Source organism: Vicugna pacos, chromosome 21, assembly GCF_048564905.1.
Source record: "Vicugna pacos chromosome 21, VicPac4, whole genome shotgun sequence".
Lineage (NCBI taxonomy): Eukaryota > Metazoa > Chordata > Mammalia > Artiodactyla > Camelidae > Vicugna > Vicugna pacos.
This window is the reverse complement of record NC_133007.1, coordinates 32537097-32547167: the sequence shown is the minus strand read 5'-3', so window position 1 is coordinate 32547167 and position 10071 is coordinate 32537097. Positions and strand designations below refer to the sequence as shown.

General features: G+C 61.1%; 2 protein-coding genes across 2 annotated transcripts; one reads left to right on the top strand and one right to left on the bottom strand.

The window, feature by feature from the left end:
* The first annotated feature begins 35 nt into the window (after positions 1-35).
* Positions 36-2373, top strand: APRT (adenine phosphoribosyltransferase). Its single transcript, XM_006212470.4, has 5 exons — positions 36-176; positions 286-392; positions 1427-1560; positions 1782-1860; positions 1958-2373. Exons 1-5 carry the CDS (start codon positions 97-99, stop codon positions 2098-2100), a joined length of 543 nt encoding a protein of 180 aa, XP_006212532.2. The 5' UTR covers positions 36-96; the 3' UTR covers positions 2101-2373.
* A 153-nt stretch (positions 2374-2526) lies between these two features.
* On the bottom strand, positions 2527-7102 carry CDT1 (chromatin licensing and DNA replication factor 1). Its single transcript, XM_072946800.1, has 10 exons — positions 6734-7102; positions 6172-6303; positions 5941-6095; positions 5241-5438; positions 5019-5164; positions 4779-4879; positions 4229-4417; positions 3852-3992; positions 3576-3777; positions 2527-3175 (listed from the first exon to the last, which is right to left on the bottom strand). Exons 1-10 carry the CDS (start codon positions 6968-6970, stop codon positions 3012-3014), a joined length of 1665 nt encoding a protein of 554 aa, XP_072802901.1. The 5' UTR covers positions 6971-7102; the 3' UTR covers positions 2527-3011.
* Positions 7103-10071: the final 2969 nt, after the last annotated feature.

The following is a 10071-nucleotide window of genomic DNA, read 5'->3' as shown; positions in this document are numbered from 1 at the left end:
GCCCCGCCCCTGGCGCCCGGCCCCGCCCCCCCCGCAGACGCCCGGCAGCCGAGCGCAGAGCCCGCCCCTCGTGTCCGAGACGCGTGCGGAGCCACGATGGCTGACTCCGAGCTGCAGCTGGTGGCGCGGCGCATCCGCAGCTTCCCCGACTTCCCCATCCCGGGCGTGCTGTTCAGGTACGGGCGGACGGACCGAGGAACGGACGGGGCTCCGTGGCCCGGGCTATGGGGGCGCGGTGGGCTCTGCGTGGGCCCGGGAGTCACCAGGCCTGACCTCGCGTACCAGGGACATCTCGCCCCTCCTGAAGGACCCCGACTCCTTCCGCGCCTCCATCAGCCTCCTGGCGAATCACCTGAAAAGGGCCCACGGCGGCAGGATCGACTACATCGCGGGCAAGTGGAGCGGCGGGCGTCCGCCGGGTCCCCGGTCCCACCCAGGACTCTACTGCGTCTGCCCGGCACCATGAGGGCGCGGTGGCGGGGTCCTTTCTCCTGGGCAGGGCAGACCGGGGGAGGGAGGCCCCACTTCTGCTTGGGGGAGGGCTTTGGGGAGGGTCCTTCAGGGACCTGCCGGAGGCCCCAACGGTGCCTGGGTTGTAAGGACAGACTGGGTATCCGACCCTTTGCAGCCTGAGAGGAGAGACAGGCCCCTCCAGCGGCCTGGGAATGGCCGCAGCCGGGTGGGTGCGGGCGCGAGGCTGCGGGCAGACCCCCCAGGTTCCTGGTCCCCAGCCCTGAACAGGTGGGGCCACACAGCAGCATTTCCCTCGAGGGGTCTGGCCAGAACCCACTGGGTCGAGCATGCTTTCTGGCTGCCTTCTGATAGTGGACGTTAGGCCTCTGCTGTGTGCCACACCCTTTACCCAGTAGCGGGCTTCAGGAAAGCTACTTTCCTGAATCTTGTCTTAGTGAAAGGCAGGTCCCTGTGTTCCCTGAGGGGCCACGGAGGTGGAGCGGGGGTGGGGTGCCCGAGTTGGATCCTTCCCTCACCAGGCTTCCCCATCACGGCTCAGTCCACCACAAGGCATGGCCAGTGCCCAGTCACTGCCTCTTCTTCTGGACTCGGAGTTCCTGGGGAAGACACTGCCTTTAAGGATGACTTAAGTGTCTTTGAAGTTTTATGGTTACCACCAGCCACTGGTGAGCAGCTGAGCTTTGGAGAGGTCAGGTGACTTGCCTGAGGCCATGTAACTATCTACTCAACCTTGTAGGGAGTTTCCAGCATCCAGCAGTCCCTCTGCATGGTAGGTACTCTGTCCACATTCTCCAAGTGGATGGGTGTCATCAGACCTTCAGCTGTAGCCAACAGGGCCATGTGTCTTGTGTCTTGGCGGTGACTGGCTGCCACTGTCCAGCCCTGATCCATGGGGACCCCAATCCTGCTGTGCCATGCGGCTGCCCCCCAACACCCCAGGTTTCCCCGACAGGCCTAGACTCCCGTGGCTTCCTGTTTGGTCCCTCCCTGGCCCAGGAGCTGGGCTTGGGCTGCGTTCTCATCCGAAAGCGAGGGAAGCTGCCAGGCCCCACTGTGTCCGCCTCATACGCCCTGGAATATGGGAAGGTGAGAAGGCTGGGGGCTGCCTCTGTGGCCCCTCCATCCCCGAAAGGAGTCGTGGACTCCAGTGGAGCGGCCATGCTTGGAGTGGACAAGGGCACTGAGGCCGAGAATCTGGGCCAGGCTGACACAGCCAGGAGACTGGGTTGGTTGGAGCAGGGCCCAGGCTCTGCCCTCCCAGGCCACTTTCTGTAAACTGCAGGTCACGTGCCCACCTCCATTCACAGGCTGAGCTGGAAATCCAGAGAGACGCCCTGGAACCAGGACAGAAGGTGGTGGTTGTGGATGACCTGCTGGCCACTGGTGGTGAGGGTCTCCCCCAAGCAAAGAAGCCTGCTGGGGTTGGGGGAGCTTGTCCCTGCCGCCTCTTCCTTCCCCAGCCTCACTCTGTCTCCCCTGCCAGGAACCATGCGCGCAGCCTGTGAACTGCTCGGCCAGCTGCAGGCCGAGGTGCTGGAGTGTGTGAGCCTGGTGGAGCTGACCTCGTTGAAGGGCAGGGAGAAGCTGGGGACCGTGCCCTTCTTCTCGCTCCTGCAGTACAAGTGACCCCAGCCATGGCCCACACCAACTGCAAGGGGAGAGGGCTGGCCTTGGTGGCCAGTGACCCCCCCCCCCCGCACTGGCCAACAGGGGCCCTGGCTGCCCACCTGGACTTTTTCCTGTCCCTGTGGCTGAGTCTCCAGGCAGGTTGCTGCCTGGAGCCCTCCTGTGGGTTCTGGAACTGCCAAGGCCTGGAGCTGGTGGCTGGAGCCAGCCAAACCCAGACCACTACAGGCGTGTCTACAGTGCAGTGAGAATATGAATAAACAACTTTCTAGAGCAGTGTCTCCTTCCCAGTGTCCAGGGTGGAAGGTGCAGAGGCCCCCCCGGCGGGCTGAGCACTTGGTGACATTAGCAGTTGGTGGCTCCCACTGGGGGAGTCCTCTGAGCACAGCAGGGCTTCCCCTGCTGCTGTAACTCGTCACACCCATGTGCAGACTTACAACTTTATCTTACAGCTCTAGAGACCAAGTACAAAAACCAAGGCATGAGTCGCAGGGCTGATTTCTGGAGGCTCCAAGGAGGACCTGGGAGGGCCAGTTCTGGGCTCTCCCAGCTCCTAAAGGCACCTGTGTTCCCCAGGCTCGTGGCCCCTGCCTTCATTTTCCAATCTCAGATTCTGCATGTCTTCCTCTCAAGAGGACCCTGCATCCACCTGGAGATGCCAGGACCACCTGGAGAGCGCATGTGGACAACTGGGAGGGTTATTCCACCAACGGGACCCCCTCCCTGACCCCACTTCCTCGCACCCTGTATACAGGGGGGCCAACAGCACTGGCTGGAGACCCTCAAGCCCAGCAGCCAGCACCCAGGCGACCCTCCTGGGGACTCTGGACAGGGAGAGCAAAGTGCGTCGTCTTCTGAAGGGAGTAAGGCCCAGGCACAGAGGCCAGGCTGTGTCGGCACGCCCAGCAGGCTCACAGGTCTGCCTCTGCACGGGCAAGGCGGGCCAGCCGCGCCGTAACGCCCGCCAGGTCAGCGGTCTTGTCCAGCTTGACGTAGGTGTCAGTGCGGATGCGGTGGAGGCTGAGCCAGTCGGGCAGCAGCTCGGAGAGGAGCTGCACATGTTTCTCCATCTCCCCTGTGGAGGGAGGGGATGTGTGAGGCTGGGCCCGCAACCCATCTCCGCCTCGTGGGTGGACTTGCAGGCCTCCCGTGACAAGGTAGGGAAGGACTCATGCAGTGACCACAGCCCCACCAATGTGACCCCCCGCTGAGCACCACGTGCATCCCAGCCCACAGAGACTGCAGCGGGAGGCCGCCTGCAGCTCAGAGGGACTAGAGGCCTCAGAGGGAACAGACGGTCCTGTGGGGCCTTGGAGCCAGCGAAGGGACCGCAGAGGCAACAGGGCTGGGGGGTGGGGAGGGTGTGCAGGCTCTCGAGCCCAGGGGGCCAGGTGCAGCCTTAGGAGGGGACCCTGAGGGCACTGCGCCCACCCTCTCCCAGGACACAGAGCCCTGGGGAGGGGCCCTGCACACACCGTGGCTCATGGCCATGCTGTAGCTGCCCACCATCCTGGCACAGGCCACCTCCATGGTGAGTGCCGGCTTGCGCTCTGACACGAAGACGTTGCGCAGCACGCGGGCCAGCATGGGCAGACGCTCCAGCTGCTGCAGCCGCTGCTCCTGCTCCGGGCACCTTGTCATCTGTGCCAGCTGCTTCTGTGCCTCCTTGGCCCGGATCTGCAGTGGGCACAGGGCAGTCAGGGGATGTCTGGCCTCACACTCCCCACCCCACCCCCCCGGGGGAAACTCACCCGCTCCAGCAGGGCCTGGGACACCCCCTTCAGGGCTGCAGGCGCAGTGGTCGGTGGGGTGGCCGGCAGCGCCAGGCTGGGGGACCCAGGGCTGCTAGGCTGGGCCGTGCGCAGGGCCAGGTCACTCAGGGCCTTCTCCATCTGGGGCAGGTCAGAGGGGAGAGGGATCAGGGGAGGCTCCTCACGCTCCATCTGCGTGGACCCAAGTCCAGATTCACCCCAGCACATAAGGGGCCTGTGCCCATTGCCCTGGGGCAGAGCCAGCTGTGGGTGGTGTGCCAATCAGGGAGGGCACGTCCCGCCACGGAGACCCACAGCCAAGGGTGGAGCCTGTCAGGTGCCAACTTGGGGGTCAAGCTGCCCCACCCCGGCCTCACCTTGGGTGACATCAGGCTGCGGGCACGGGCCAGCACCTCCTGGGCAGTGGCTACCTTCTCCACGGTGGGCGGCTGGGGCAGCTCAGCTGGCTCGATGTCAGGCACTTCGTCCACGTTGAAGCGGGGGTGCCAGCGTGTCAGCTGGTCCTCAGGCACTTCCATGGGGGGATTCAGGGAGGCCAGGAAGGCCTGTTGTGGGGGACACCAGGTGACCATGGGCATGTCTGTGTGAGGGTGAGTAGGGCTGTCCAGGTTCCTGTCCCAGCTAGGCAACCTTGGGCACAGCATAGAGCACTTCCAGCACCTAGCCAGCCTCCCAGGGCCCGAGGCCATAGCCCCAAGTCCCCTGCTCCTCTGCTAAGAGCCAGGGTCCCCATCCAGCCCCCACCCACCCATCGTAGAAGACGGCGGGGAAGCCTGGTTAGGAGGAGAGCTTTAGAACACAGCCTTGAGGGGAGCCAGTCTCCTGCTGGGTCAGATGGGGCCCTGACGGCAGGGCGCCTCCTACAACTAGGAATGAGCTGTCATCCACCAAGGGCTGCCTGCTCACCCTGTGATGCTCCCGGACACGCGCCACCAGATTCTGGCTGAAGACCTGGCGCCGCTGCAGCAGGCATGATGCCGTGAGCTGGGGGGCTGGGCTGCCAGACTCTGTGGGGAGAGTCCAGGCCTGAGCCCCAGGCCCCATGACCATGGGTCTCGGGCGAGGCCGAGTGCCTGACACCTCAGACCCTCACTTAAAAAACCATGCAGCGTCACGGGCAGGGAAACCGAGGCTCGGTACACTCACGTGGGTCCAGTAGTGGCTCGATGGTAAGCTGGTAATCAGACCTCCTGACGCCATCCTTGAAGGTGGGGAGGCGGCGTTCCTGGCGGAAGCGGTAGGACCCGGGATACACGGTTTTGATTTGGCCCACGTTGTGCTCCTCAAAGCGCCTACGGGACAAGGCTGTGGGGGTCAGAGCTGGGTTGGGGGCACAGACTCCAAGGGCGGACCCTGGCCCCTGCTCACTTGCGCATCATGTCCTGGACGCCCCGCTTGACTTTGGCGAAGGTCACGGTCTCGGAGCGGTTGTGGAGCATGCCCACGATGGTGTCCATGCTGCGGAACATCTCGGCCAGCACCTGGTACTTGTAGGGCAGCACGAGGCCCGGGGGCCCCGGCTGGGCCAGGGCGTGGAAGCGCTGGTAGGCAGGCACCTTCTCTCCACTGCCAGGGAGGGAGCCAGGCCTTGAGTGAAGCACCAGACCCACCCCATCCAGCACCCATCCAGGCAGAGTGGCCGGGGAGACCCCAGGACACACTGCACACCGGTTTACAAAGCCCTGCACACTCACCATCTCCCTATCATGAGCACTGTCAGGGATGGAGACAAAAATGTGGCTTCAAACCCAGCTGTCACCCAGGGAGGTTCCTGGCCACCCCCAGCCCTGGCTTCTTTGTCTCTAAGAGACATATGACGACCAGATGACCAGGGGAGGACAGATGTGGGACCAGGCTGCAAGTACCCAGTAACTCCTGGCCATCAAGATGGTCTCAAGTTCATAAGGCCCACAAGACAGGAACTGGCCCCTCTCATGGATGGAGACTGAGACCAGTCAACTGCACCCACCCCCTGGAAAGAGCAGCCCCTGGCCCTCAGCCCAGAACTGTCAGACCTCCCACCAGCCTGCCCTTTCCTGGGGTGCCTGACTGCCCACCCAGGACTCACCATGGCCCTGCCAGGTACCCCTTGTCTTCCAGTGCACCGGGTTCCCCAGCATCCTTCCTCTGGGCACTTGCCCTCAGCTCCTGCACCCGCGCCCCCAGCTCCTGTGCCCGCTGCAGGCAGGACTTGAGCTCAGAGAGGGTGACCTTTGAGGGGACCTGTGGACACAGGGTGCTGTCAGCCAGCCTGTCACCCCAGGCCAGTGCATATCCCCTACCCTCAGTCCGGCCTCACCTTGTCCTCCCGGGCCTCCAGGCAAGTCAGCTGTGTTGAGAGGGAGTTCTTCGTCTTCTTGCCGGGAGAAGAGTGCTCTGGGGAGCCAGGGGCAGCCGGGAAACTGGGGCCAGTGACCTGGGGACAAGGACCCTAGAAAAGACGGAACGACAAGACCCTGGGTCCACCACCTCGTCAGACAGACACTCTCCTGTCCCCGGCTAACTGGAATACGAACCACTCACGGCCAGGCCTGACCCCTAACCCCGCCTTGCAGACGCCTGACGTTTACCAGCCCGCTGCGCGCCGGCCCTGCCCCAGCTTTGGGCAGACGCTGCACTGCAGCTGTCACAGGAAGTCCTCGGGAGGGGAGGCTACTGGATCCCGCCTACAGGTGCACGTGACCTGGCCCCAGACCCTCCTCCCACTGGGGGCCGCGGTTTACCCTCCGCGCAGGTCTCTCCCGGAGCCCCTCCCCGGCCTGTTCCCTCCCCGCCCCGGACGGCGCACCTCTCCCCCGTCCCCTCCCGCCCATCCCCCTCCCGGCCTGCGTCCCCTTCCCCTCGGCGCCCCGCGCCCTCACCTCGGCGGCCGGCAGCCGCAGCCTCCTGCGCGCAGGCGGCGCGGGCTCGTCGCGCGTAGGCTCGGCGGGCGGGCGGGCGCGCTTGCGGCTGCTGCCGGGGCCGGGGCCCGGGGCCGGGCCGCGGGGCGCAGGCTTGGCGGGGCTCGGGGTGCGCCAGGCCGGCTTGGCCCGCGGCGGCGCGGCGCGGAGCCCGGGACGGCGGCTAGCGAAGAAGTCGGTGAGGCGGCGCTGCGCCATGGCGGGAGCGGGAGCGGGAGCGGGAGCGGGTGCGGGTGCGGGTGCAGCCGGACCTGGAACCGCGGGACCGCGGGCGGAAGTGGCTCCTTTCTTCCCGCCGATTTTCGCGCCGCGGCCTGGCCCCGCCCCGCCGTGGCCGGAACCATCGGTGCGGAGGCCGGGGGGGAGTTGTCAGGAGATGGATGCGCCCGAGCGCGCGCGCGCGGGCCCTCTCGGGCAGCGCCTGCCGCGCATGCGCCGCAGCGCGGTTTTTCCGGGCGGGGCCTGGGGACGTCGGAGGTCTTGGAGTGGTCGTCGCCGTCCTGGTATGGGTGGACGGCGCGGCTCCTCGGGGACGTTAAACCGGTGCTGTCCTGGGAAGGAGAAAAATGCTGCCCTGCTTTCAGCTGAAATTTAAACCAGTAGGTGCCAGGAAGCTGGCGCCGCGCCGCACCGGACCAGGAGGGCGCTGCGCACGTGGCCGCGGGCGGGGTCTCCGCGGGTCCTGGGCCGGGCCCTGCGCCCAGCGTGCAGACCGGCACGCCGAGGCTAGGGAGCGAGCCTGGGGAGTGTTCGGCAGTTAGGCGGGCAGAACGAAACCACAAGATGTGTGAACTGCTCACATCTTTAAGGGTGAACGTTATGATTATATCTCAGGGTGTTATCTTAAAAAGGAAAGTTGCTCTCAGATGGCTGAGTTGGGAAGAAAGAAGTTAGTTTTTAAAACCTCAAGCTTAGGTTACCTGGCGGGATCAGTGCCCGTTTTATTCCTGTCACAGAAGAATGCAGTCAGCCCGGTCCTGAAGTGTGACCACAGGTCTGGGAGGAAAAGAAATCACAGGGTTTGTCTTTGGGACGGGATGAGGGCTGAGAGAGAGGCTTGGCTTTGCCATCTTTTCCAAGGTTTCTGTAAAGAGCGTGAATTGTGCCTTTAAGAAAAAAAGTCAAAGGAACAGAAAACTCAGTCGGCTGATGCTGTTGCTGCTTTCAAAATGACAAGAGTAAGAAAGTTGGGGTTGATGTGACAGGTGGTAGTGGTCATCCTTTCCCGTGTTAATAAAGGGACGCCGTATCTGGACCCCTATTTTGTAAGCAGAAAGTAGCAAGTTATTAGTGGGCCAAAAATCAACTTAGACAGTTACAGGCAGCATTTTTAAGGCTACATTTTGTTACAGTTTTCTTCTGGTGTGTGTGCTCTGAGCCACCAAGTAAAATGTATTTCTTAACCAAAACTGTGGTGGAGGGGGTTGGAGGCAGAAACTGACCTCAGGCAAAGTGGAGCAAGCACTCCTAATCCAAGCCTGCTGTGCATTACAGAGGGAAACCTTGTAGGATTCCAGGGCTACAGTAAGAGCAAGCCACAGGCATAGCCTCTTCTGAAGATGAGCGGCCATAAGGGGACCTTGTAAACTTGGCTCATAGCTGCTCATCAGGAGGGAGCGAGCTGTCTTCTCTGCCAGCAACAAGCTGCTTCCCCAGTCTCTGTTTCACATTTTGAAAACAGAGGAACACCTGGTCTCGGAGAGGTAGGCAGCAGGACCTAACCCCCCTCAGGCTCCCCACCTGCCCTGTATGGATAAGTTGATGTGCAGGATGCGGCCAGGAGGCCTCCCAGATGCCGAGCAGACTCCCCCAGCCTGGAGCCACAGAATGTGGGGCTCCTGCCATCCCGGAGCTGTGGTGGGGGGCCCGAGGCAGGCCCCAGGGTCTCAAGAAGTCCAGGGCGACCACATGGGGAGGGCCCCCCTCCCCCCTGGCACACACCGCCAGGCATGTCCACATTGAGGGGACTCCTTGCTGTGGCTCTTGGCCAGCTCTGGGCACGAGCCTGGAGACAGAAGCGGGTCATAGCACGTCCAGAGTGTGTCGGGGTGAGCTGGACCCAGCACGCTCACTGCACTCTAGCCAGGCCACAGGCCACAGTCCTCAGTGCTCCTTTCCTGCCATATGTCCGCGTGGGCTGGACTTCCTTCATGTGCTCTGACCAGGACCGCTCATCACGGCCGATCGGACGCAGGGCAGCTGTGAGATTCCACGTGTCTCCAGTTCACCCAGACTTTAAAGAGGCGCGAACAGTAAAAGAACACCACTCTTCTCACTGAAAGTTTTTGCCCTGGGAGATAAAATTAGTTTTCATTTTTTAAAGATATGGACTTAACTATTGTTATTTTTCTTGATTTAACACAGAAGTGTGTGGCAACAGGGGCAAGAGTATATGGGGATTTTCTGCATTTTCCACTCAATTTTGCTGAGAACCTAAAACTGTAAAAAAATAAAGTCTGTTAAGAACCCCCCCAAAAATACAGAAGTGTTTCTCAAAAGCCTTAGTTTTAATCCTTAATATGGCCGATACTGTTTTAATTTTTTTTAAATAAAACATTTCAAATCAACTGTACTTCAATTAAAAAGCAAACAAACAAACAACCCATTTAAAATATGGGCAGAAAAACTGAAAAGACATTTTTCCCAAAGAGGAAATGCAGATGGCCAACAAGGACATGAAAAGCTGCCTGACCTCGCCAGTGTCAGGGAAACGCAGGTCAAACTACAGTGAGACACCATCTCACACCTGTCAGGATGGCCATCACCAAAAAGAACACAAATAGCAAATGTTGGCATGGATGTGGAGAAAAGGGAGGCCTTAGACGCCGTTGGTGGGAATGCAAACTGTGCGACCACCATGGGAAACAATATGGAGGTTTTTCAAAAACCTAAAAACAACCACTATGTGGCCCAGCAACTGCACTCCTGGGCATATACCTGAGAAAGACAAAAACATTAATTCAAAAAGACACATACACCCCCTGTTAACAGCAGCACTGTTCCCAATCAGCAGGACAGGCAGGCATCCTAGAGCACATCTGGACAAGTGACGACACAGAAGGTGCAGCACATACATGGGATGGAGCACGGCTCACCCGCAAAAAAAGGAGGATATTTTGCCATTTGTGGCTCTTCATTCACTTTTTTTTTTTTGCAGTTCAAAACCCAGAATTTTATAACAGGCATAAACATTTCCATTGCATCAAAACCAGCAAAATACCCAGAAATAAACTTAACCAAGGAGGCTACCTGTACCCTGGAAACTGTGCAGCACTGACGAAGGAAATTGAAGATGATAC

Coding starts and splice junctions, on each gene's coding strand:
- APRT (XM_006212470.4), top strand. CDS start 97: ATGGCTGACTCCGAGCTGCAGCTGGTGGCGCGGCGCATCCGCAGCTTC. Junction 393..1,426: donor CAGGATCGACTACATCGCGG/GCAAGTGGAGCG, acceptor TTTCCCCGACAG/GCCTAGACTCCCGTGGCTTC. Junction 1,561..1,781: donor ACGCCCTGGAATATGGGAAG/GTGAGAAGGCTG, acceptor CTCCATTCACAG/GCTGAGCTGGAAATCCAGAG.
- CDT1 (XM_072946800.1), bottom strand. CDS start 6,970: ATGGCGCAGCGCCGCCTCACCGACTTCTTCGCTAGCCGCCGTCCCGGG. Junction 5,165..5,240: donor GTCCAGGACATGATGCGCAA/GTGAGCAGGGGC, acceptor CTTGTCCCGTAG/GCGCTTTGAGGAGCACAACG. Junction 3,993..4,228: donor GCAGCCTGATGTCACCCAAG/GTGAGGCCGGGG, acceptor GACCTGCCCCAG/ATGGAGAAGGCCCTGAGTGA.